Below are 27807 nucleotides of genomic sequence, written 5' to 3' on the forward strand. Positions count from 1 at the left end.
CATTATGTTGGGCCGGCTCTGACACATATACTAATATAATCATATTTTTAATTAGTATCTATCATTTAACTATATAGGACTATATTATACTTATCATAATTGCACGGTGTTTATCCCTAGTATCATATTAAACAAAACCATGTCACGCTTGAAACCAAGGTTTTAAATTGCGGACCGCATCAGGTGATGCGGTCGCAATATTGCGGATGCGGTAGGCACTGCAACCGCATCGGACCGCAATTGCGGTGTGAACTCAAATCACACGTGATGCCGCAACGCAACCGCAACGCAACAGCATTTTACCGCAACGACCGCAACGGTTCTATCCAATATTCCTTTTCGTAAAAATTCAGAGAATCTCACCTTTATTTTTTCCTGTATGTCATTTCATTTTAGAGTTTCTGTCTTCTTATGTCTCAATGAGTTGTCGAGGAGATGACTAGATGTGTTGTTGTGTGAGTTCAATTAGTTGTTTCACCGAATATCAATATTCATCAATTTCAGCTTCCTTTGATCTTTTCTCTTTGCATCATTGTGCTCTGCTGCTCTATGCTAATGTATGTATTATGTAACTCTTCCCTTCCCTTCACTCATATTGTGCTTCGCTATGTGAAGATGAAAATGGGGTAGAAAGTTGGGATCTAGATCAACAAGAAGGTATTGCTACATAAATTCTAAGAACTTAAAACAGGGGAAAGAAGAAGATTTGTGAATCTTGGCTAAGAACATAAATTCTATAACAATTATAAATGTTATATATGTTAATGTTTCTTCCATTGGAGTCAAAGTTATATTATTCATAAACATGATACCATGTCTTAAAAATGAATTAAAATTTATATAGAATTATAAGTAAAAGATATATAAGGAATTACAATAATTATAGTATTTTTTCTGTGTTTATGTGGATAAAAAATTATTTCACGCCGCAACGGCCGCAGTTGCATCGCAGTGTCCGCGTTAGCCGCAATCGCAACATCTGCAACCGCAACCGCATCCACGACCGCAACCGCAATTTAAAACCTTGCTTGAAACTACTTGCTGTGCACCGCCGTCCTGCATCCCTACGTGGTTCTGCTGCAAGTTCACTTTTGATATGAAAATAGTGATGCAATAGCAACCAGAAACAGAGAATTCCAAAAACTGGAAAATTTAATTTGAGCTGCTTGCTTCTTCCATATCTTCTTCTCTGCAGGTAAGAAGTAAAACCACACCATAGCGAATCGAAGAGAAACAACACGTAACTGTTTCTGATTCATAATCTGCATTACATCCAAAACCTCTTTTACTGGATTGTTATATTAAACTTTTCTTGCATCCTCTCACTAATCTCAAATATTGGATTCCCATAATTACAGAAACCTCAATTTCTTGCACCACAAAGCATGAAGAGAATGTTGTTACGTCATACAAAAACAATCTTCACTCATCATCATTCCCCTAAATTTACCACCTCCGCAATAACATCTCCATTCAAACGTTGCCTCACCTATTCATCGTCCCCGGCACACATACATTTCAACAAACACCTTACGTTCCTTGCAAAAAAGAAAAAACACTCAACCGCCATTTATCTTTTCAACCAAATTGAGTTCAATAGATTCATTACTCCTTGTATCATCACTCTTACTATCATTATCACGTGTTTTTGTCAAATGGGTCGTGTCTCTTTAGGTTTTTCAGTTTTTGGGAAGATTATGAAACATGGGTATCATGTAGATACTGTGACATTGAATGTGCTTATGAAAGGTTTGTGTGTTAGTGGTAATGTTTCGAAGGCGTTGGAGTTTCATGAAGAGGTTGTTAGTAAAGGGTTTAGATGGAATGAGGTTAGTTATAGGATTTTGATTAATGGGTTGTGTAAAGATGGGTATGTTAATTGGGCTATTCATATGTTGAGAATGATGGAGAAAGGTTGTTTTTGTGTGAAGGGTGATGTTGTTATGTATAGTACTGTTATTGATTGTTTGTGTAGAAATGGATTTGTGAATGAGGCTTGTGTTTTTTATCGTGAAATGGTGGGGAATGGTGTTTGTCCGAATGGGTTTACGTATGGATCGTTGATTCATGGATTGTGCGGTGTGGGGAGGGTTTGGGAAGGTTTTGAATTGTTGGAATGGATGGTTAGGAAGGGTTTATATGTAAGTGTTCATTTGTTTACTGTTTTGATTAATGGGTTGTGTAAAAAAGGTATGTTATATGAAGCACAGGGGGTATTCGATGAAATGGTTAAGAGAGGGCATAAACCTAATATTGTTACTTGTACTGTTTTGATGGGTGGGTATTGTTTGAATGGTAATGTGGATGTGGCAAGGGAGTTGTTTGATGCGGTTGTTAATTGGGGTTTTGCGCGTGACGTTTGGACTTATAACATCTTGATTCATGGATATTGTAAGGTTAAGAGATTGGATGATGCTATGAGAGTTTTTAATGAAATGCATCGTGAGGGTTTGGTTCCGAACCTTGTTACATACAATTCTCTGATTGATTGCTATTGCAAAGCTGGTGATGTCTGGCGTGCTTCGGAGGTTTTTGAGACAATGCATTATAGTGGTTTGACACCTGATATTGTTACGTGTTGTATTATTTTAGATGCTTTGTGCAAAAGGCAGGATCTTAAACATGCAATTTTTTTGTTTAATCAACTGGTTGAAAAGGGTTTGGAACCTGATGTTTGGAGTTATACCATTTTGATTAATGGGTGTTGCACGAATCAAAGGATGGGTGAGGCCATGAATCTAGAGAAAGAAATGCGTCTTAAGAATTTGGTTCCTCATACTGTAACTTACACTAGTCTTATTGATGGCTTGTGCAGATGTGGGAGAATCTCATGTGCATGGAATCTTCTTAAAGAGATGCATGCTAATGGTCCTCCCCCAGATAATATAACGTATAGTATCTTGTTAAATGCTTTATGCAAAAACCAATATCTTGACGAGGCAATTTTTTTATTTAACCAAATGATTAAAAGTGGTTTGGAACCTGACGTTTTCTGTTATACTATCATGATTGGTGGATATTGCAAGAGTAAAAGGATAGACGAAGCAACAAATCTTTTCAAAGAAATGCTTATGAAAAATGTGGTTCCTGATATTGCAACTTGCACAATACTTTTTGATGGCTTGTTCCAATCTGGGAAAATCTCGTATGCATGGCAGCTTGTTAATATGATTCGTGACACTGATCCACCTCCTGATGTTCTCAATTACCTGGATGCACTTTTCACAAGTGAGCATGATGACAACAAGTGCTTTGCTTCAGCCTATTGTTAGCAGGGGAAATTGTTATTGTGAGTACAGTTAACTAAACTTACTGATTGTTTGTATGAAGCTGGAATAAATAGTGCTCAAGATTTTCCATGCATCTTTTCATTAAAGGATGTTATCATACTATATTCCATAATGAGATTTTCCATACATGCTAAATTTAGTTATTTAGTTAACAAAACGTGTAAAGGCACATAAATTTATTCCAGTTATAGTTGATGTCAAATGACATGTAATGTACCTGTCAATTGTAGAGTTTAATTATAAGTCCCTCCTTTGCATTTGATTATTTTTTTTGTAATAATACTATACATTTCATGATAGGATCCAATGACTTCTGTTTTATGATGTTTAAGCTACATGCTATTTTCTTTGCATGCGGACCCTTCCTTTTTTCTTAAATAATTTTTTATATATTAATTTGGCTCTATCACTCCTTTTCTGGTATGATTCAAGCATCCTGCTTTTCTGCTATGTTCAATTCTGAGAGCAACCTGTTGTCAAATGTAGGTGATTCTTCCAGCTCTAGATAAATGTGTGACGAATGCAACACAGAATGAACACAAGGGAAAACATAAAATTTTTTATCATCTATTTGAGCTGTTAAAGTCTTCCATTTTTAAATGATGAAAGTTTTCCGAAGGAGTTAGCATCCTGTGCAGGAGCTCTGCAGACGTCAGTTAGTCAACACATGGCTTGGGGTTCGATAGACTACATCTAATTTCAGATCGCCATTTCTTTTGAGAACTCTTAATCTTTTATGATGGCTTGTATTTCTAATTATTTGTTGGACAATTGCAGAAAAGCAACAATGGAAATGATGTACAAGCACTGCTTGGCTATTGAGCCAATTGGGCTTATATGGATATCACCTTAATGTAATGGACTTTCAATGGCATAGTACTAGTGCAACACATCCAAAAAAAATTGTCAATGAAAGGTACTTTTTGGTTCTTACTTTAGAGTTCAAAATATTTAGTATTAAAACTGTTGTTTCCTTTTCCTTTTATTATGTAAGAAGTCTTATAGATCTAGGAAGAGGGAATGGCATTGGCAGGGATATAATCGATGATATTCAAGCATAGTAGCATATTATGGTAAATACCATGTTTGGTGAGCTATCAGCCCCATGGCTGCTATTTCCTTCTTTCGGTAATGAGATCATGTAAATGAAAGTTTATGATATATTTCAGTTTCTTCTTACTATGCTCATATACCTGTGTCTGAAGATCTGAGTCTCACTTTACGCTAAATTATGGTCAATCTATAGTGTTGAATCCACCATTCAAACGGACAAAGTTAGGTGATATAAGTATAATAATATTGACAAAAGCAGTTGTCAGTGTATAATAATAATGACAATTGGTGTCAATGGATCTGTCGGTGGACCGTGTGTGTGTCTTGTGTTCTGGAGGAACTAGGATGTTTATAAATTCCTGACTCTGTCCAAAAATATGCCACCACAGCCAATGGTCTTTGTGAGAAGAGAGATTGTTTGATGAAGCAATTTGCATGCTTTAAAAGGTGAAAAAAAATGTCTGCTTCTGAAATGCTAATAAATTTTGAAAAATTGTTTTGTTTTCAATTACATCTTGTTTTGATTTCAATTGTAGTTATTAATGTTGAATGTTTGGAAAATGCTTTTTTTTTTTTTTCTGTCTGTCAGAGAAATTGGATTGCAATGGATTTGATATTGTTAAAGTGTCTTTTTGACTTTTTGTTTTTATTGACGGTTAACATTTTTATTCCCACCTTGACACAGCTTTGATCCTTCTTCATTTGCAGTGTTACTGTCACTGACTTTTAGTTTTAACTCTACGGTATAAAAGAAATAGGAAAAGATCATATAAAACTTTTTTAAATTTAAAAAGGATCGGTACACCAAGTCTACAAATCTATTCTAACTATAAAGTGTTTTTGCAATCTGAATAGGGTGTAATTAACCTTATGTTAGTTTAGTCCAATAAAATAATTAATTAATAATGCAACAGGCCTAGTAGAAATTGACACTGTATGTCATCTTTGCCCTATTCTTTTTTCATGTTATCTAATGTTTACACATTTTACTACCAGGAAATATGTTAATCGCAGATATATCTTGATTGCACACTCGGAGAAATTGTTCCCCCTGATAAAAGTATCCAACATAACCAAGTATAATCTGTTCTCTTGCTACTCTGCGAGATTCAATTCTTAACTGATGACTGGCTATGTACCCCAAGACCCTCCAATGATGATTTGTCCAAGCAGTTTGAGCCACAATGCCTGGGAAGAGGCTGAAATGCAGTGAGACAGGTCCATCATTTCAGCTTTTGACCCCTGATTCCTGATCGTGGTTTTGGAACAAAATTAGGTCCATTTGGCAGGCAACCAGAAGAAAGCTATTAAAATTGTCAAAATGCAAGGACCATCTACCTTCTTTCCTACAGAAATGACAAGTGTTTTGGAGTGAAAGAGATGTCGATAATCCTATAATGCTTGGTTGATCTCTGTTTTATTCATATGCTTATTCATCGTGATTGTATGTTTAAAGTTTGAACTGCAGTGGATTAATTTTCTGATTCTCTTTATATTTTGTTTCATGCCTATATAAGTGGTGTTTGAGGAAGTGTATTTTGTTTGCATGGTCACTGCTATTCTCTAGAATTTCTTCTTCATGTGCACACATAACACATTTCAAAGTCCACTTCAGCTTAAACATTAGGCATATCGACTATAGCCCGTTAGATGTCAGTGTCTGCTGTCAAATTTGTGAATCAATGGATTTTTTTTGCTTTCTTATGCAAGTCTTTTTTTCTGTTTTTCCTTCTGACTTCAATCTTCTCAATTTGATTTGCAGAATTGAAAAATTTATGGACTATCCTATTCCCTGAGGAGACTCAGATTCTGCTTTTCGCGGGGGAACTTCACTTTTCACATTTTTCTTCAAAGGCGAGTCACAATTGATATTGCTAAGATTGTGAATATAGTTCGTAGTCTTTTCTAAGTAAGGGGACCTATCTCAAGATTTTGGAAGAAAAATTGTCTTCTCGTGATGGCTAACAGTATCTTATTGTTCTCATGGTCATTCTGGTATAACTGGCAAAAGCTATAGATTCAGCAACTTTGTCAATTTTGGGCTTTTATAAAGTTTGTAGCACAGAGTTGCATTTGAGGAACATCTAAGCATGTAACTTGTGAATTGTGATTTTCCTCACAATTTATTAAGGCAATGGGCTGTTTGAATATTGAGCATGATTATTTGCGCACAGTTGTTTCTTTCGTCTGATAGTATAATTCCAGACATGTGTGACTTTTTTTAGAAATCTGGAGGTAGGAAAATAAGCTCTCCGTTGTTTCTATGTATCAGTGAACATGCACTCAATAACTCGATGAAGTAGATTTTGATACCATAATTTATGGAATCGTTATCGTGGCTTAATAATGATCTCCCCCGTACGAAGTGTTGTAGAATGTTAGTTTCATTTTCATGGCTTAAAGAATTAGTTCGTCTCTTTTGATTTTCTTTCTTGCACTTTAAGGCTGTACCATAAAGATAGGCTTTTGTTTTGATTCTATATGATTTCATTTGAATTTGGTCTTATGCGTGTGCTAACTTAGCTGTAAGATATAATTAGATAATTAACTGTCATACAAGCCAACTTTAGGGTCCGTTTGGCCCAACTTTTTTTAGAGCTTATGCAAATAGCTTATACAGTATAAATTATGTTTTATGCTATTTTATAAGTTCACACTGGTGAAAATTGTAATTTTATAAGCTATTTTATTATAAACTACCTTGACAAACTTATAATAATATATAAAAATTGCATAAGCTGTTTGTATAAGCTCTAAAAAAGTGGGCCAAACGAGCCCTTAATGTCATTAATGGTTTAACATATTTTTCTTTGACAGTTTGGTTTAACACACTTTCAATCATGATATCGTGTCTTGTGTGATTTGATCACTTAACTAACAATCTACCATCTACTATGAAACCACATAGAAGAATTCCTAATGTATTTTTATCACAGGCTAACGAGATTGTCCCATATTTTGGCATAAACTGAGCCTTAATTAAAAAACACGACCTAACACAACCATATTTATTTGAGTAGCACCATATTTATTTGAGTGCTCTTCCCCTGCCCCCCATCATTCTTAAAAACAAAATCCCATCTAAATTTATCTATTTGAGTTGGGAAAAAAACATTATGTTTTTAATCAGAATGGTAAATATTACATAAAATTTACACACACAAATAATATTACATAAAACACCGTTTCAATCTGTCTGGACCGGGCCGAACAATTGAATTTAAAAAACAAGAGCGAATTTTTTTCCACACCTCCTGAATTTTCTAAAATACCTTGATTGAGTTCCCCTTTTAGGATGCGAATACCCCTATATATAAAATTTTAGAATTTTACACGTTCACTTTTTAAGAAATTAAGATGCAAACATCAATAACGATGTAAACACCCCTTATACATGAACTTTTAGGATTTTAAATGTTCCCCTTCTAGAAGGTGAAATCTGTTTTTGATTTTAAAACTTGAAACATTTTTTTTTACCGAAACAAATCTTTTTTTTTTTAAAGTTGTTTACGTTTTTAGATATTGATGTTCCTCATGATTCTTCCACTAATGAGAAGTCAGACATTGCATCAAAAGTTGTGGATGCTCACACTGGCGTGAAGTCAAACATTGCAATAATCCAATCATCGGGATGCTCCACAATTTTATGTGCAATGTTTGACTTCACATCTTCTTCAGAATCTTTTTTTTTTGTAGAGATAAAATCCTTATATTTCATATATAAGAGGTGTTCACATCCTAAAAGATGAACGAGCATCCTAAAAGGTGAATGTATAAAATCACAGATTTTGTATTTTTTTTTCAACTCTCACTTTCTAGAATGCAAAGGGGATATTTTTGGAAAATTGGAGGTGTACGAAAAGAAATTCACAAAACAGAAACAAATTGGTCTGGCCCATTTCTGTCCTACTTTTGTCAAATCTTGCCAACAAAAATTCAAACTAAAAAACCTAACTCAGAAAAATCACCACCGCAAAACAACCTCTGCAACCGCCACTACCACCCTAATTTTCTCTGAAAAATCTAATCCCAGAAATGTGTTCCAATTAACTTTATTTCAAAATTCTTTTTCTTCACTGAGAAAGAGTTCAATGGCGAAGGAATTGTTGAGCCTTGATAATGGCACAATCTGTTCTTCATGGAATTACTCTGACACAAGACTCGCTACAGGTTCCATCGATGGCACTCTTTCGATATTCGATTTGAGAGATTCAACTTCTTCTACTTCTAACTCTCTTCGCTCTACTTTCAAAACCAAGGTAGTCAATTTAATATTCAAATTGAATTTTTTTATATTTATTTTTGATAAAATTATCTTGCTTATCAATGCATTGATACTAGTGATTTTGAGACTGAGTTCATTTTAAGGGCCTGTTTGGATTTACATGTGTAATGTGTTTCTCTACTACCATAACCACTTGTGAGTTTGTTTAGGAGAGAGGAAACTACTTATGACATATCTATAAGTTGTTTTTTGCTTATTTAAGTTTCTATAAGCTCTGCCGGATAGTTTATGAAATTTTTTAGAGCTTATATGAAAATAGACTTTATTTTATGTTTTGTTATAGAAATAGCTTACATAAGTACTTAGGCCCTGTTTGGATTGGTTTATATGAGTTTATCTAATATAATATCCACTAGCATAAGCACTTATTAGACTATTTGGGGGAGTTTATGAAAACAACTTATGAAAGTCCATATCATAAACTCTTAAGGATAGTTTGTGAAAACAACTTATGTAAAAATAGTTTGATTTTAGTTTTTCTTTGTTTTAAAACTAGCCTATACATTATGATAAGCATTTATGCTATAAGCCCTTGATTAAGTTCTTTATCCAAACAGACCCTTGTATGATAAGCGCTTATGCTATAAGTGTTTAATTAAGTTGTTTGTTTATACAAACAATGCCTAAGTCTTTATCTGAGTTGCTCAGCTAGTGTTTCTCTAAGTGATTTTCTACAGTTATGTTCCTACCCCAGAAACTCTAAAAGTTCATGAAGGAAACCTTAGCCATGTTTACATTGTGAAAACGTTTTCTATTTTCATTTCTTAAAATATGTGTTCATTTTAACTTTACTAATAAGATGCGAGACTCTAGAATTGAATCACTGTGATGAAGAGAAGATGAAATGGTAGATAGCCTTGAGAGATTATGCATTTCTGGAAATAATGAAATTTTTTATTTTTTTTTGAGTATTCATTGTTTTCCTAAAATGCACAAAACTGTTCACTTCAAGAGTCTCTTAACTTCTTGGTAGCAAGTAAAAATAACACAAACTTTAATTTTTACAAAACTAACATAGAAAATAGTAAACTTGGCATTATAGTTTATATAAGAACAATTTGATTTATTTATGTTTTGTTATAGAAATTGCTTACATAAGTACTCATATGACAAACACATATGCTATAAGTGCTTAGGTAATCTGTTTAACGAAACACGGTCCAAGAATTTATTTAAGTTGCTCAGCTCTTGTGCTTCTCGTGGTGTATTTTAAATTTGTGTTTTCTATCCCCCCTGAAAATGTGAAGGTTCGTGAAGGAAACATTGTGAAGATAGTATGGCTTCTGCCGGAGTATGGTGATGCGGTTGCATGTATTTCCGCCGATGGAATTGTTTCTTTGTTGGAAGAGATTGTTGAAGGTATCATTGATTCGGTTTCTTCATTCTTGTCTTATTTTGTCACGTGTTTTACATTTTCTTCATAAATTTAAGTTAAAAGCTCCCAGCTTTTCATACGTTTTATAAATTGTCTATATAGATTCAAAGCCTCTTCAGTGGAAGCTATGCAAAACCTTCGGAAGCAGTGCGAGTAAAGTCCTTGATGTTCAATTTGGAATCTCTTTGTCTCGTTTGAAAATGGTTAGTTTTCTAAGTTTTAAAAAAACTGAATTTCAAGTCGCCATTAGTAATAACTGATTTGATTTATCGAAACATTTTATATCTATGTGCATGTTTTTCACTTGAAAGTAAATTCTATTGATTTACACCGTTTTACATTTTTATGAACACCAAAGGTTGCTGCATATTCAGATGGTCATGTGAGAGTTTTTGAGCTCTTGGATCCCTTGGAACTGACTAACTGGCAGCTTCAGGTGAAACTAGCTTGTTCCATCTTCTCTTGTTCATGAAATGTGATACTTAATATTTTTCTTACAATAAACCAACCTAAATTTTTATTCTGTTCTTTCTTTGTAGGCTGAATTTCAAAATGTTATTGAATCAGTGTCTTCGTTTGGAAAGGCGTTGTCCCTCTCTGCGTCGATATCTTTGAATCCACAAAAGGGCGGAAGCCAGGAATCCAGCTTCCTTGTAGGTTTCAATTCAAATACACCAGAGCTTAATTCTTCCAAGGTAACTAAATCTAGTCCAAATTCTCTCCCTGTTATTTCATTTTAATTTGAGCTGCATTGTCTTAAATTTCCATGTTATGGTTATTGTCTTCTAGAATTGTATCTCTGTATATGTTAAGTATGAGTGTATATAGCCTTGCAAATGTTACAGTCTGATATAATAGGGAAGACTTCAGTGTTTTAACACCCAAAAAATGTCCTTTACATATTTCTCATTTTGGGTTTTGGCGATTCTACACTATGTAGCACTGACATATCAGTTTGAAGGTGTGTTTTGTGCACGGCACATGTGGTTACATTCAATTTTCTATTATTATCAGTGTCGACGTTTCAGTTTCACGTTCGTCGCCGGGGTCTGTATCGGTGCTTCATAGATGATAGAAATCAACTTAGTATCTATGGAAATGAAGTAAGAAAAATATACTGATGTAGGTAGAAAACACTGTTATATTGAATATGTCATAGAATCAAGGTGATTCTATGGTGGAATTACAGTGTATAGAAGGAAAGTACAATGCAGAAAACTATAAAGGTGAATAGGCACTTCGAGAAGCCTATAGTTTCCCAGGAAATAACTAACCAAATTCAAGTCTGACCACTACACACACACATGCTTCTCTTTCATATACTATCAGATCTACATTCTCTCTCTTTGCACTACTACTATTTCTCTGTTTCCTCACATACAGCCTACCATAACTATCAATAGATTCTATAAAATTGCTGACTTTGTGTGCAGGTATGGGAGTTTGACCAGGCTCATCAAAGATGGCTTCCCGTGGCAGAATTAGCATTATCTGAAGACAAGGGTGATCAGGTGTATGCTGTCGCATGGGCACCAAATATTGGCAGGTAATATTTGCATAATTTTAGAAACATTTCCATCACATCTATTAGTTTTAATTCCTTGTGTAGTACTATTTTCTGCCAATGAAATGCAGTTATGCACTGCATAGGTTGTAATTAACTCTAGCACTATTTTCTTATGTAGTCAAAGAAATGTGATTTGTTACTTAGTGTCTGTTTGGTTAGGCGTTTGCAACCAACAGACGCACGTTTTTAGCTCTAAACGTGATTTTTCACTTTTTGAATATGTTTGGCTTTCTGTTTTCAAATTGATTCTGTGCTCCAAAATCAATTCTAGGAGAAGCTCCAAATCCTAGCTTCTGGAAATCGCGTCTCCACCACATGTATTACGTCACCGTTAATTTATAAATTTTGCCTCTTTTGCCCTTTTGAAGTCCATCGGTGATGGAAGAGAAAATAAGAGGCTGTTCACCCAAGATCAATAGATTTACTGAGAAGGATGAAACGACAAGGCAGAGGAGAGGGTGCTTGCGGCAAGGCGGCGATATTGTAACTTGAAATTAGAGAATTGTGAGAGTGAAAATGGTAATTTATTGAGAAAATTCATTGATTTGGAAAGGAGATTGAGGGTTTGTGGTGAAGAAAAAAGAAGTTGAGAAATTAATCATCGTTGAAGAATAGTTGTTTGATGAGAGTAATATTTTGTGATGGTGAGATATGAACAGAAGAATACTGAGAGATGAAGGAAGAAGAGAATGGAAATGGTAAAGGGAACGTTCTAGAGAAATGGAGATGGAGTATTTTTTATTTTTCATAATTATTTAATTGTGGTTTTTAACTATTAGTTGTCAGTTAAATTAAAACCCATTTTGGTAATTAGCCACCCCAAAAGTAATTTTGATCTAAACTATCCAAACAATATAAATTGGTGAAAATCACTTTTAGTAAATGTATCCAAACATAAATCAATTATGTTCAACTCACTTTTAGCCAAAATCAATTCTCTCAAACTCAATTCTCTTCGCCGCCAAACCAAACACACACTTAATAGTATGAAATTCTTGTAGACCATATGAGATCATTGCCGTTGCAACACACAAGGGACTTTCAATATGGCACCTAGGATTGAATCCAGATCATACTGGGAGACTTTCAGTAGAAAGAGTTGCACTGTTATCTGGTCATGAAGGCGCGGTATGATTCTGTCTCTATTTTTTAGTTTAGGTCTGCTTCCCATGTTGTCTTCTTTCAAACATCATGTAGAATGTTGATGCTTGAATTGAAGTTTTGTTAAATGTTGTGTAGGTGTGGCAAATGGAGTGGGATATGAGTGGAATGACGTTGGCTACTACTGGTGACGATGGAATGGTCCGATTATGGCAGTCTAATCTCAACGGCGTTTGGCATCAACAAGCTGCATTTGAACCTACTTCTTAGCCACATACTCTTGTTACATGCAGCCGTCGTATGTTGTAAGTAGTAAGCTGGCATGGATTTTCCCCACCACCAGTATTAATTATTGAATAGGACAACTTGTATTTTGTTGTAGGTTAGATAGACAACATTATCCTGTTATATGAAAGATATGATGATGATAACTTTTCAATGGTTGTGATTGTCGATAATTGCAAACCCTTACCATTCACACAAATCATACTTTCACTTTTTTAATGACATGCTAAGATTCACGCTTTGCTATGGCAACAGAAGGGAGCTATTGATATGGATCCATCTTATGTTCTGTGTATGGTGTCTAAATGTGCTAGCTCATCCTTCAGTTTAGCCAATTTTACGCTAATGCATACATATCTCATTTATAATGACTTCTAATAATCATATATTAAACATAGGTATATTGAATTTTATTGTTCTGATAACAGAACTTACATTTGAATACTAGGGAAGGATATTAAATTTGATGAAAGGCAAAAGAATCACATCTCTCAAAGATTTAAGCTACCATATGTATGCCTTTGTAGGATCCTAAAGCCTCTTTCAAGAGCGGTATACAATGAGAACTAAAATCTCTTGGATGAAATGCCTTTGTAAAGTTTTGAATCATTTACAATTTGTTGCTGCCACCTTGATATTAGCTGTGAACATTGCTTGTACTGGTCTATGATCAGAAAGTTTTGATTCACTCCTGTTGTATTGGATTTGATTCATTCCCTTTCCAAACCATATTATTCGATCACACCTGAAATACTTTCTTGTGGTTAGAGTATACACTTTTCAAATTAAAGCATTTAAAGTAAGAATTTGTTCGTTATGTGTGTGTGTGTGTGTTTGGTTTTGTGGTGGAGGGTAATAGATTTTACTTCTCCTTGGTTAATATATTCATAAGCAATACAAAATCCTTGGAAGTATGTTATTATGATTACCATGCCGGGGAACGTCTCTTTTTGCTCATGTCCTCGTCAACGCAACCTATGTAATCATCAGAATTTGGCAGGTATTTGTATGTAGGTGGAAACTCTACATCTCCTTCATGCCAACCTTCAAATACATGGCCCTCTTTCAACTCCATCTTCAGCTATATAATTTGGACACAGGTTTTAAATCACGAACTCAAGAATTATGGTAAATAAATAAATAAAAAATTAATTGCATTTTAGCCCCTCGTGCAATTTTTTAAAAATCGGACCACATATCGAATTAGTGAGACCTCTAGATTATGAATCTTACTTGATCATGTTTCAACAAGGTTTTCCATTCCTTTCTCTTGATCAATGATCGTGTTGCAGAGTATGGCATATCTATCCTGTAGTTCAAGTCTCCTAGCCACACAACTCGGCTGCAAGTTCCCAAGTACACATTTCATGTGAAGTTCTATGATCGTGTTGCAGAGTATGGCATATCTATCCTGTAGTTCAAGTCTCCTAGCCACACAACTCGGCTGCAAGTTCCCAAGTACACATTTCATGTGAAGTTCTATGAAATATTAAAATAAATAATTTATTAAATTTGTATAATGGTTTAAGCACATATTTTAATTGTCGCTGAGTTTAATAAAATCTCAACATCATGATTTTGTTGAACTCTAAAGTGAGTTTTATCAAAATTACAGCGACAAACTGTGATTTGGCTAAATTTACCTTACCATCAATAAGAATATTTACTGAGTATTATAATTTCATTGTTACCTAACAAGTGTCTTCTAAAGTGGAAAAGGAATGTCTATGCTGTCATATGATATGATGCCTCTGCATTCTATAGCTATTTTTGTTTATATGATATTTTCAAATGTTGCATAATCCAGTATATCAAACTGTGCATGATTTCAGTTCTACTTATAATTCAAATTGTTTTTATGATATGATGCCCCTTACTCATGGTCAATAATTTTTTGAGGCATATCATGCAGAGGACCAGCAGGGAAGCTTGTTTGGGACAAAATATCAGCTGCATTAATATTTCTTTGTCTCTTGTCTTCTTCTTTCCAACCTGAAGCTAGATGGCTACATATAAAGCAGAATCTTGTTTCTTGCAAGAAAAATCTAATTGATATTGAACCCTGTATTTTAAAATCAACAAAAGAAAATTAAAATTCATTTCAAATTTTAAAACTAACATCTAATTTTTCAAACATCTATTTGTTATAAAAAACTAAAAATTAGTTTTTTTAAAAAAATTATAAATATGTTTTCTATTTCTCTCAATGTTAAAATGCTTTAAAATGTTCAAACCAATGCCTAAAAACTTGGACTGAAAATTGAACCGGGATGTCAAGATCATGGTTCAATTGGTTGCGATATGGCTAATAAATAAATAAATAAAAATAGGTTGAACCGTGGTTGCACCCGGTTTGATCCGGTTCGATTTGGTTTTGTTAGACTAAGGACCATCGTGGTGGTCAAACCAGTTTTGAAAACATTGGTTCAAATTAGGATGAAATCACAAGCAAACTAATTAAATAACTAACTATAAACAGTGTCGGTTCATGATATAACCATTTAATCATCTGGTTCGGTTTTTAAAACATTGATTTAACTGACCTTGTTTGCCAAGCAACCCATAACTCCACAGCCAACAGATGAGACATTCAAGTGCTTGATAGATTGATAAAGGTCACATCTTGCCCAAATAGTAATGAACATACCCCCCATTTGTTTACTTATGATGCATTGGAAATCATCAACATTTTCAACCTCTTCATAAATTCTTTCCTTCAATGGATATATCTTTTGATGTTCTGCCTTTTTATTTTCTTCAACTACCTTCATAGGTCTTTTATTGTTAAGGGTTTCCCCAATAAGGGAGTTCCACTTCATGGAAATTTTCTTGTTCAGAGGTCCTAATACATTTGTTGCATTTAGAGGTACAATTTCTTGGAACCTGATATAGAAGTTTAGCACATCAAATACTACTAAGCTAGTCAATGAATTTGGATTTGTTTCGGCCACAAATTTAATTTCATGCATTCATGCCGTCAGCATATCCGTGACCGTTAGATCAAACTTCGATGGTATGGAAAATAAATAGATTTAGATTTTTTTTAACTCAACATTATGGAACTTGAATTATGGATATCCAATCTTGATCCAACAATCACCGATATACTGGTGGTGTGAATGCATGAGATTTGGGATTGCAGCAAATCCAAAATCTCTGGTCAATAATTTTAGTTAAAAAGATTGACTTTGATCCTTTCCGTCCCTCCAACCAAATCTCAATACTTAGATGAATCTAACAGCGAAGATTTATTGGAATCGGTTGAGTGTGCTGATCTCTCAACTTTTTCCTGTTAGTCCAATTGCTTAAGCAGTTAGATTAATCTAACAGTTGAGATTTGGTCAGAGAGACGAAAGTAGTTGTGGAGGATCCGATTGCCAAAAAAAATCCAAATTCTAACAATTATGTCCCTATGAAGTTGATTCTTAAACATAATCTAAAAAGTAATAGAAAAAGATTTTACCCCAAAACATAAATATCTGCAGAATCATTTTGTGTGTGAAGCCAATCTTCAATGTTCAAATTCTGAGGTGGTGCAATGCCTCCAATATTCCAGGAACCAACTAAGATCCTAATTCAAAATCATATCCATATCCGAGTTACTTTCATGGTAGTAAAAATATATTAGACAAAGCTACATAAAAAATTGTTCAAAAGAATGTATATACTATTATATGGTCTCTTACTTTTTGGTTTGGTGATAGAATTGTCTTGTTGAATTTTCAGATGCTTGATTCAAACTAGTAGGTTCCTGATTTTTCTCTGATGAATTCTTGCTTAATATCTTCCTTAGGATCTTGCTCTCTCTTAACTTGAAGCCCTGCATGATCTTTGAACAAAATATGCTCTCATGATGACCCATATATATAATAATGTTTTAAAAACCTGATTACAAAATGAACCAGAAATACTTTTGGTTCAATCGGTTTAACCAAAGTTGAACCAACTGAAATTAAAGAAAAATATCAAAAATTTTATATATACATAAGATAATTACACTTAAATGGAAAGCAAACAGACAACCAGCTGCGCCGCTACACCTGGTTCGGTTCAATCAGAATGCATATAACCAGGATCAAACAAACCGTGGAATTTGGCGGTTCTCAGTTCAACTTTCTTGTTTGTGCCGGATTTTAAAACATTGATTATTAAGAACATAAATAGAAAATGGAAGAAACTAACACTAAAAAGACGGATTTTGATCTTCTCCCACAATGCAACGGTACACCATTTTTGTTTTACATCGCTGCACCGTTAGAGAGGATCTAAGTAAAAAAAAAAAAAAAAAAACTACCTCAATGACACAGATAGAAGAAAAGAAATACCTACTTGTAATTGTTCCAAATTGCAATGTTTTCTTCTTGATCAAAAGTTTACTAGTATAGTACTAATAATTTCATATACCAAATTATAAAGAATGGCTAGGAAGAAAGTGACTTGCACAAGATATCAAGAGGAATGGATCATTGGAGGAGTAAAGGGATTTATAGGCATATGCAACTGAGGGTCATGATTGAATTTGAATTGACAATATTTTAAGGACAAGTTATAGGTTTCTAGCTATCTAGCTAGGGGACAACAGAAAAAACCTGAGGTGTCTTTCAGATGCTTGTTTTGTCTATGGATGAAGATTTTTCTCACGCCTCTTGTCTTGAATATTTCTTGTGTAAAATTATTTTACACCAGGATGCTTTTATCAAAGTGAAATAATTATGACGTGAGAGTATTGTATTTGTGGCATGACAAAAATGTTATTCGTCCGGTACTAAATATAAGAAAAAAAATATTTTTAGATTCATTGAGAATCTAATATATTTGGTCCATAATATAAGCCAAATACATTAGATTCTCAATGAATCCAAAAAGCAAATTTTCTCTTATATTTAGGCCTGGAATGAGTATTATTTAAGGGTTATTGGAATGGGATTAAGTTACTTAAATATAATAATCACTGCTCTTGTTTATACATCTTATTCTTGGACTATCAACAATGGTTTACAATTATTATTTTTTTTGACAAAACAATGGTTCACAATTTAAACTCCAATTTTTTCACTTCATCCACATCATTTTTTCTCTCTTTCACATAACAATTAAACTATTATTCAACTAGTTAGCATGACCCTAAACCAAATACTCTCTCTTCCAACTCACTTTCATATACCCCACATTCTTTATTCTTTATTTATATTATTTAATTTTGTATAATAATTATTATTAGTTATATTTTTTTTGAAATAATGAATATTTTTATTTTTATATATTTAATATTTAAAATTATTATTCTTCCTTAATTTATCAACTAAATATGACAATAATTTTTTATTATTATTAACTCAATTAAGATACGCAAAAACAATTCGATTATAGTAAAAATTATTACATACAAAGTACAATTAGTAAAAAACACAATACAAGTAACTCAACATATGAAATAACCAAACTCACAATACAAGATCAACCTTCAACCAGTGATGTGAACTTGGATCACGTAACTCAGATATTGAACGAACATGATTATGAAACGAGGGCTATGAACTTTGGTTATGAAATAGATAATTATTCGTGTTTTGGTTATTAAACGAGTAATTATTTTGATCCATTGCACAAAGAAAAACTAGAGAAAGAAGTATAAAAATGAGTTTTTTTTTTTTTTTTATGTTGAAAGTATATCAAATCATACCTCTATTTATAGAGTTTTTAAAATTATGAATTTTGGTATTAAAAAATAATTGAAAAAATTATGATATGCAATAATTGCTCTGAAAGTATTAGAATAAATAAAAATATACACATCCAATCAAAATATGACACATATATATACATTTTAAAAAAAATCAAAAAATCAAGACCCACCTCCCTCGTGAGCAAGTGCACCACACTTGCTGAAGGTGGCCTCTCAGCTTGCGCCACGTGTCTTATCACTCTCTCAACTTCTCACTTTCCCACTCTCTCACTTTCTCTCTTTCCCACTTTTTCTCTCCATTCAACCGTTGAAATTTTTCATCTCCTCTCCCCTCCACATCATTCAACTCCAATATTAAACTTTACCATTGTACCTATTCAACCTTTGTTTTTGGGATTAAACCTCACCATTGTATATGATCTTATATTTAGATGTTGCGTGCCAGTAAATTTTATGAATGGTTTAATTATTCTTGTTAACCAATTGCTTAAATATAAGTTCTTCTAGTTGATATCAAGTTGTGTATGATTCTCAAACCCGTTGATGTCGTACAATTGGTTACAATGAGAATTAAGGTTGTCGGAATTTAATTTTTACGTCAACTTGTTTTGGCTAAGGGAAATTGAAACATAGATTCAAATCGTAAACTCGTAGTTTATCTCATATTATAATAAACATATATAATAATATATATATTTTAACTTGTTTAATTTTGAACGTAATCTAAAATTAATAATTTTATTTTTATTTAGAAATTTAAGTATTTGAATAATAATTAAAGAAAATATGACAAAATTAATATATTATTAAATTTAAATTAAAAGTAAATTTTAAATATTAGATAATTTATCTCAATTGTGTCAAAAAAAATAAATTAGATAATTCATACTTAATTGATTTTTCTCTCCTTCTCATTAGGTATTGATGACAGCCAATTATATGATGTTTTTAGTAGTAGATTAGTATAGTTTTCATAGTAAATAAAGACCAAAAACAAGGAAATATCAGGAAAAGTGAAGACACAAGGACCAGAAGCAAGAAAAATGGAAAAAGCAGTAAAAAGGGGCAAAAATGGAATAAAGAAAGCGCACAATCGTACCCACGATGAACTTGGACGTGGCGCGATGAGAAGAAGGATAAAATTGATAAAAAAAACCACACAACCTATGGGCTATGCACTTCCGTGTACTGTAGAGTCGGGTCTCAAGAGTGTGCTCATGCTGGTTTATACATTTGTTGAACATCGTTAATTTTGGTTAATACGATTGAGAAAACAAATATTTTCTTTAAAGGTTTATACATTTGTTGAACACCGTTAATTTTGACGGGTCTTAATAATATATCAAATGATTTTAGAATTTTTTAAAATTTACAAGAATGATCTATACGATACAAAATTTAAATTCAACCACAAATTTGATAATAGTATGAAATTAGATCAAAAGAGAAAACCACCATACGATATAAATGCAGTGAAAATTTAATGAAGTTAGAAGAATTTAACACCAAAGTCACGTTTCCCACACATTCAAAATCGTTTCTATTTATAATCAAATTTGACATGAGGGAGAAACACATAGTTTACGCAAAGTTAGTGACTTGTCTACTCAAGAACTCCTCAACCCTCAATTTTAAAATATAGAGCACACTAATTCCAACTCCAATTGCAATAACATGCTGTAGGGAAAAGTCTTTATATGGTCTTCATTCGTGTCATACTATTATAATTTTGAGGTATATTATTTTCTTTATTTTTGGATTTATAAAATTGGAATGGGAAAGTTTATGTTATTTGAACATAAAAAACATTGACGTTTTGACAATTATTTCGGATTGGACTAAAGTCATGCAATACGCATGCATATTCATGCAAGATTGACCTATAAATACACATAAACCTTTAAATATCCAAAATGTTTGATATTTTTTATTTATAATTACTATGGATTATTCTTAGTTGTCATTTAATGTTATTTATAGATAAATCCATATGTGTTGACTTTGGTCCTTGGAGTATGCTCATCTCAAAGTTTTAGGTTCAATTCTCCATGGTGCCAATTTCGGTGAGCTAAGTCCATACAGAGAAAAAAAACTAGCTTTAAATGGGACCCCCACAAGTGGGCGGTGAGATTGATTCCCTTGAATTAGTCGGTCTTAGAGTCGGATACCAAGTTTTAAAAAAATGTTATTTATACATACTAAAAGAATCAGTAAATTCATGTATATATTGTTTTTGTCATTTTTATGAAATTATTTTTTTTTAATAATATTTTTAACTAATTATTTTACTCTATATACCTACCTATAATAATTATTTAGAGATAATTTTAATAACAAGAATAAATATTTTTTCACTCCTTTTCATATGAGACATAATTAGCAAATGCATATTTGATCTATATTATAATTATTCAACTTTTGAAAAAAAAAACTAAAGGCAGTATTATTTTAAACTTTGAAATTGACACATAAAAAACAAACATAAAAATTTAAAAAATGACACTAAAAAAACAGAGGGAGTAGTATGAACTATGTACATATGCAAGTGTCACCACATCTTATAATTTTTTATGTTATAGTAGTCTATAGTTATAGCCTATAGGCTTCATCTTAATTGGAAAGATTCTTCTTCAAGGGAAGTTCTGTACATATGGAGAGTCTCATCTTCGATTTGATAAATGATCACTACAACAACACAACCATATAATTGTCATTTCTGCCATTATTTTAAATCATGTTACTCATTCCATGCAATTCTAGATCTCATATGAGAAAGAAATCGCACAATTCAATTCAAAGTATAATTTGTTGTTACATTAGTCTTTAAATGTATAAAATTTTTAAATAAATCTCTAGTGTCTTTTTTATCAGGTATCTTATCAACTAAAATGACCAATAAAAACATATTTGAGGACTAAATTAACTATTTAAAAATAAATTTAAGAACCAAAATGACTAAAAAATAGACACTTATAGGCCTAATTGTAATTTTAGTACATTCAATGAAGAATGTAACGGCGAAATATACTTTTAAGAACCATAATTATGGTTTTTCCAAAAAAAAAAAACACTTGTGTGAAAGAGTGTCAATTTAAAAAATGCCTTGAAAGAACGAAAAAAAATTTGTGTGAGATTACTAATTTGGGGAACTTCTCAAATTTTTTTCTTTTCAATTTTGATTAAATTGATACTTCCTTAAGTGTGGTTTGAGAATTGTGCGCATTATTCATATAACATACTTTGACCATATTTTTTTATTGATAAATATGTCTCGACGACTATTTTCAAAATATAACTTTTTAAAATTTTTTAAATACATAATTAAAAATAGGCTTAAATGCAGTTTTACCCCCTATTTTGGATAAATCGGAATTTTACCCCCCTATTTTAAAATCCGGAATTTTACCACCCCTGTTTTATAATTTTTTGGATTTTGCCCCCTCAAAATTCTGCTTCTGAGCTTCAACTTCAAAGCTTCTCACAGAACTCAATTTGGATCAATAATTCACCAAACTAGTACCGAAATGACCGTAATCGAGTTATCTTTCCACAGAATCAAACCCCACTAAATTTGGAGTTATAGAGGGAGAGTATTTATCGATTTAGTGCAGACCTATCCAATTACTAATTCTGCAGAAATCTGCTTCCGACCTTCAAATTCGATGAAATTGAAATTCCAACAAGGGTGATTTCATTAGCTTTCCAGACATGTAAATACTATTCAAAACAGAGCTACAGGGTGAAAGACATGACAAAAATACCAGTAGTAGGTCCATACGATAATTAATTTGGATAGACCTTCACTAAAACGGTAATTAATCTTTCTCTGTATCTCCAAATTTAGTGGAGTTTGATTCTGTAGAAAGCTAACTCGATTACGGTTATTTCAGTACCCGTTTGGTGAATTATTGATCCAAATTGAGTTATGTGTGAAGCTTTGAAGTTGAGACTCATAAGTAGATTTTGTGCAGAATTTTTTATTTATTTTTTTTGGGGGGGGGGGGGGGGGGGCAAAATCAAAAAAATTATAAAATGAGGGGGAAGGGGGGTAAAATTCCGATTTATTCAAAATAGGAGGGATAAAACTGCATTTAACCCTTAAAAATATTAGTGGTCAAAGATGGGCATTATCATATGTGCAGTGGGTAACTATGACACTTAAAAAGAAACATAAGGAGTAATATTCATTTGTATAGTAAAAAAGTAATATTCTTTATGGGTTGAAATTAATACTAGTATCTCCTAAACTTAATATTGCAATCACATTTTTTCCAAAAGTTAATATCGCAAGTCAACTTAACCATTTTTCTTCAATTCAAATATAGATTACTAGGATCTACTCTCATGGAAAAAAAACTATAGAGTTAATAAAAAATGTTAAAACTCTTGAATGAGGGTATTGCAACTCAAGTGATCCTACTCAACTCAAATAATTTGTATGTTTTATTATTAGGAAAACTTAAGACCTAAATATACTAAAAAGTATTTTATATGTTTAATCTTCAAGAAAACGTGTTCTTGAATGAGAGTATTTTGTTTTCTGTAAAGAAACTTGAGTTTTCTTCTTCTAAATGCAAAAAAAGAAAGAAAAAAAAAAAGGAATGACATAATCCGGCTAACCATACTGATCTTTCAATTTGGGCCAAGAGTTAATTTAGAGATAAACTTTTCACACCCCCTATATATCTCCTCATATATACATCTGAATAAATGTATATTTTTTTCGAACTAATATTATTAATTTACATGGCATATATACTAAAAAGTATTTTATAAAAGTATTTTTCCAAAAAACCAAAAAATATACATCTGAAAGTACACTTTAGAGTATTTTCAAACTAAGATTATTAATTTACATGGCATATATACTAAAAAGTATTTTATAAAAGTATTTTTCCAAAACATATACATCTGAAAGTACACTTTAGAGTATTTTCAAACTAAGATTATTAATTTACATGGCATATATACTAAAAAGTATTTTATAAATGTTTTATCTATATATAAATTGACCATAATCAATTTGATTCAAAATGTGGCAATTCTAAACTCCATAATAAAACATATGAACTTCTATTAAAAGTCATAAATTCAACGATTACAAAATTAAATACACCAGAATAGAAATTCAAGATTTAAAATTAGGAAAATCGTAAACAATAAAAATATACCTATATGTCCTGTAATTACAGCTTAGTTGGTAGCTGTGAGGACGTTGATATGCAATGGACCTAAATTCGAATCTAGAATTTCTCACTTCTCCACACTTAAGGTGTGTGAGTGTAGCCATTTGGCGCAGACAACTTGTCAAAAAAAAAATATAAAATTATTTCTACAACTTCAAGTAATACATTCAAGAATTGGTGACTTGAATTTGAAAACCAATCCAGCAAGTCCCCAAAACCTTGTTAGTTACACTCATTTTCTCTCTATTTCATACTTGTTCTAAACTTTAAATGGAAGAATGTAGCTCCTTTTTTGATGAATTGGTTTTGTGCAGAACATGTCCATGAACATCATAGAAAACAATGTCTGCTTCTGTCTGAGTCAATTGAACGGACATGAAACCTTGTCCATCATAGAAAAAATGTACATCATTTCCATTTATTTGTTGAACATCTCCTCTCCATGCCTTTGATCCTGCCCCACTAACCAGGAATTGAATTGGACTGCAAACAAAATAACTTCCTCTATTAGGCAGGTATATAAATTTTTTATTTAAGGATATGCTAATTGACTTATTTGAACTTATTAACCGACATAAATATTTGTGAGACTGTTGGAGAGAGTTTATGGAAACAATTTTTTTAGGCAAATGTTAGTGGTTATGTTATTTTCCACTTCCAAGATTTGAACACCGGACCTTAACTCATCATATCTCCGTAAACTGTTTTCAGCTTATTTTGATAAGCTCTTCAAGACAACTTATAGCTTTATATTGAATCAATTTGACTTGATTTTATATTTTCTAGTAGAAATAGCTTATATATATAAGAACTTATATCATAAATGTTTATTCTATAAGCGTTTAAGTAAGTTGTTTATCTAAATAGTCAATGTAATTGGTTGACAATGTAAACTATTTTATATCGACAATACATCAAAATATATGATTTAGTTTTTAATGTTTACCTGGCTTTGTCACTGATATGTTCAAGACAGTGATCATGTCCATTCACGTAAAAATCAACATTATTTGCCTGAAATTGGATAGTAAAATCATCAGTATTGAAAAGAAGAAAATTGGATAGTAAAATCATCAGTATTGAAAAGAAGAAGAAAGAAAGGGAAGATCATGCTATACATTCAAATTAATTGTCCTAAGTTTTATCTATACCTGAAGAATTGGTAGGAGATGGCTTTTGAGTTCTGGAGTATCACCATGATGACCAATACTTCTAATTGCATGGTGACCAACAACAAACTTCCATTTTGCTGTTGATTGCCTTAATGCAATATCAAGATCCTGGAACATAATAATCCATAATATTGTTATCTATACAATTTAATGTAACTATGTAAGTTCTAATTATTTAGCACCGATATATATATCAGTGTGCAACACTGACACAATACTGACAGTGATGTGCATGATAACCCTGTTTGCGCCCGTGCTTCATATTCTACCACTAATGACAGATGAATTGTAATAAAATTTGCTCAATTAGAGTTATGCTTCATACCTTTAGCATAGCACTAATATAAGTCTTTGGTGGATAAACTTCCCTCCAATCATAAGTGTGTCCTTCTGAAACAGTAAAGTAATCTCTAACAAAAGGTGTTGTGTCAACAAAGAAAATCTCAGCCAGCTCTACACAAGAACAAAAAACATACATTAGTTTTAAGCATTTTATTAACTTCGAAGATAACACAAAACCAGGAAAATATTGACTAAGAGTAAGAAAATACCTGAATCTACAATAAAAGACCTTAAACAAATCCATCTCTTATCAATTATTCTAAGAAATGGACTCAATTGAGCCTCTACATCACCCCTATAGTCATGGTTTCCCAGCACTGCATGCAATCATCAAAACATGTTATATACCATGTGTAAATTATAACAATTAAAAAATAGTTCTAAATTGCGGTCAGCAATTCCGGAAAGGGGCAACAGTGTAAAGATTTTGAAAACTTTTGCAATCATAATTGCAGCCACATTTTTTCACATTTGTCCTCACTCCTCAATATCAAAGATTACTGCTTAACTGCAGTTTATGTAGCATCAACACTTCTAATTGAAGGCATGTCAAATATCCGACACATGTTAGTGTCATTGTCATGTCTGGTGTCTTTGATACATAGATTGCCACCGTTATTTAGAATCTATTATCATGAATGATGAGTTTAATTTAGGAACTTACCACTGTACCACCGCTTTTGTAGACTTTTTGCAGTGTAGATTTTGGTGAATGAATCCTCAAAATTAGGATCATGTTCACTAGTTAAGCCATCATCATAGAAATTGTCACCAGTTGAAATTACAAAATCAATGTCAAGCTTCTCTCCAACATCCCCCATCTGTGACCAAAACAAGTTCAGTTTGTAAGTTTTTTTTTTAACAAAAAAGTACTTATTAAATGAATAAGTAGTTAAGCTGTTTCTCCAACACCATAATTCATATCAATGTTGTCAAATGCAGAACCCAAAAAATAACGATTTGTTCAAACTCTGCTACGTGGAACAATATCTTGTACTAAATAACATATCGTAGAACAATAACGATTTGTTCAATTCTGCTACGCAATAACGAAATAGTGCTACTATAGCTGCTATTCATATCATCGTTTAAAATTGCAGTTGCGCTGCAAACATCTTTTTATTGGAAAAAACAAAATGCATTTACCACATGCGGCAACTTCAAAATCCTTTACAATGCAGTGGTAATTGCGGTTGCTGACCGCAATTTAAAACCATAATACTCAGTTTAATTTTCATACACACAACTATATAAATTAAACCATAGATACGAAAAAACAAATCAAACCTGTAAGGCAACATCAGATTGATTGTATTCACCTCTCCTTCCCCAATCACCAACAACCAAGAAACTAAGAGAACCATCAGCTTTTGGTGTGTGTGTAAATTTTTGCAATTCTGCAGTTGCATGAAGAAATCCTAATCCAAAGATAATTGTGAAGAGAATGTACACATTCATGGATTTTTCACTGAAACTTGCCATTGCTCTAGTTGATGTTGATAGCACTTGATTCAAGATTGTTTGGTGTGTCTCCTATGATCAATAAGACAATGTATATATAGTAAATGTATGTAGAATAATAATGATTATTAAAATGAAATTGTGTAAAAAAATTGATATAGAATTTAAAATTATAGTTTAACACTTTAACTACTTGTGTTGTAAGTAAATTATATATTTTAAAAACTGAATGAGACTTATAAATCATAATTCAATCATAAAATAAAAATGATTTGAACTAACCATAGTTACAATGCAACTGAAGATCAAATCAACAAATGACACACTGACCCGATTTTTGAAACATTTGTATTACCTTTAAAATTTATGAGATGAGATTTGAATGATATAATTAATATATTCATATGTTTTTTTTGTGGGTGTCAGGAATTTTTGCAATTGGGTGAATTATGTCAGAAATGAAAGAGAAATGGTGATGGGTTAATGGAATATCTGTTTCACAAACAAAGTAACAACAAATGAAAACTAGTGGCTGTGGCTATGATGGATTTAGTTGGTATATGCTAAATACGGTAGAATATGCTTTTTTTAGGAATGCCAAATTTAAATAAAGGAATAATTATAAGAATATTCCAATACTATTGAACAATACAACAAATTTACAATTATGACTTATAACTTATGTTACATACAACATGTTCTTCTGTCCTGCAAATTGCAATGTTCTACTTCTACATTTTGGTTTATTCCAGCCAAATTAAAAGTATAAATAAAAGGCAATATCTATGCTACATTAAATCTTGAAATTAATAATTTATTGAGTGCTTTTTTAAATGATTTTTTTAAAATTATAATAACTAAATATTATTTATGAAATCGGTCAGCAAAATAATTTTTTTTTTGAAGTTTTATTACTCATATTAGTGAAAGTTAATAATTGTTTAAGAAAATAAAATAAAAAATTAGTATAATGATTATAAACAATCAATTTTTTTTCTTATGAA

General features: G+C 32.2%; 4 protein-coding genes across 11 annotated transcripts; 2 read left to right on the forward strand and 2 right to left on the reverse strand.

Moving 5' to 3' along the window:
* Positions 1-1032: 1032 nt before the first annotated feature.
* On the forward strand, positions 1033-6732 carry LOC123909787 (putative pentatricopeptide repeat-containing protein At1g12700, mitochondrial). 4 transcript variants are annotated; one of them, XM_045960688.1, is made up of 5 exons: positions 1033-3289; positions 3777-3967; positions 4068-4206; positions 5340-5787; positions 6106-6732. In XM_045960688.1, the coding sequence occupies exon 1, from the start codon at positions 1386-1388 to the stop codon at positions 3270-3272; it is 1887 nt and encodes a 628-aa protein (XP_045816644.1). In that variant the 5' UTR covers positions 1033-1385; the 3' UTR covers positions 3273-3289; positions 3777-3967; positions 4068-4206; positions 5340-5787; positions 6106-6732. The 4 variants fall into 4 exon arrangements, with proteins under 4 accessions (XP_045816644.1, XP_045816645.1, XP_045816642.1 ...); XM_045960689.1 differs by having other exon boundaries at positions 5340-5561; XM_045960686.1 differs by having other exon boundaries at positions 1033-1195; positions 1359-3289; positions 5340-6732.
* A 1519-nt stretch (positions 6733-8251) lies between these two features.
* LOC123909142 (protein SEH1) lies at positions 8252-13580 on the forward strand. Of its 4 annotated transcripts, none has more exons than XM_045959915.1 (9): positions 8269-8602; positions 9876-9987; positions 10106-10206; positions 10362-10439; positions 10543-10698; positions 11437-11549; positions 12572-12698; positions 12810-12976; positions 13484-13580. In XM_045959915.1, exons 1-8 carry the CDS (start codon positions 8435-8437, stop codon positions 12939-12941), a joined length of 987 nt encoding a protein of 328 aa, XP_045815871.1. In that variant the 5' UTR covers positions 8269-8434; the 3' UTR covers positions 12942-12976; positions 13484-13580. The 4 variants fall into 4 exon arrangements, with proteins under 4 accessions (XP_045815869.1, XP_045815872.1, XP_045815871.1 ...); XM_045959914.1 differs by having other exon boundaries at positions 13405-13543; XM_045959913.1 differs by lacking the exon at positions 13484-13580 and having other exon boundaries at positions 8252-8602; positions 12810-13210.
* LOC123909143 (type IV inositol polyphosphate 5-phosphatase 9-like) lies at positions 13563-16782 on the reverse strand. The gene is made up of 7 exons (XM_045959917.1): positions 16643-16782; positions 16420-16527; positions 15500-15839; positions 14834-15018; positions 14190-14298; positions 13886-14037; positions 13563-13701 (listed from the first exon to the last, which is right to left on the reverse strand). The coding sequence occupies exons 1-7, from the start codon at positions 16780-16782 to the stop codon at positions 13563-13565; spliced, it is 1173 nt and encodes a 390-aa protein (XP_045815873.1).
* A 6914-nt stretch (positions 16783-23696) lies between these two features.
* On the reverse strand, positions 23697-27508 carry LOC123909748 (purple acid phosphatase 17-like). 2 transcript variants are annotated; one of them, XM_045960632.1, is made up of 8 exons: positions 27086-27508; positions 26630-26875; positions 26007-26163; positions 25552-25659; positions 25326-25453; positions 24980-25108; positions 24775-24842; positions 23697-24311 (listed from the first exon to the last, which is right to left on the reverse strand). In XM_045960632.1, exons 1-8 carry the CDS (start codon positions 27086-27088, stop codon positions 24095-24097), a joined length of 1056 nt encoding a protein of 351 aa, XP_045816588.1. In that variant the 5' UTR covers positions 27089-27508; the 3' UTR covers positions 23697-24094. The 2 variants fall into 2 exon arrangements, with proteins under 2 accessions (XP_045816588.1, XP_045816589.1); XM_045960633.1 differs by having other exon boundaries at positions 27159-27336.
* Positions 27509-27807: the final 299 nt, after the last annotated feature.

This window comes from Trifolium pratense, linkage group LG2 (genome assembly GCF_020283565.1).
Source record: "Trifolium pratense cultivar HEN17-A07 linkage group LG2, ARS_RC_1.1, whole genome shotgun sequence".
Taxonomy (NCBI): domain Eukaryota; kingdom Viridiplantae; phylum Streptophyta; class Magnoliopsida; order Fabales; family Fabaceae; genus Trifolium; species Trifolium pratense.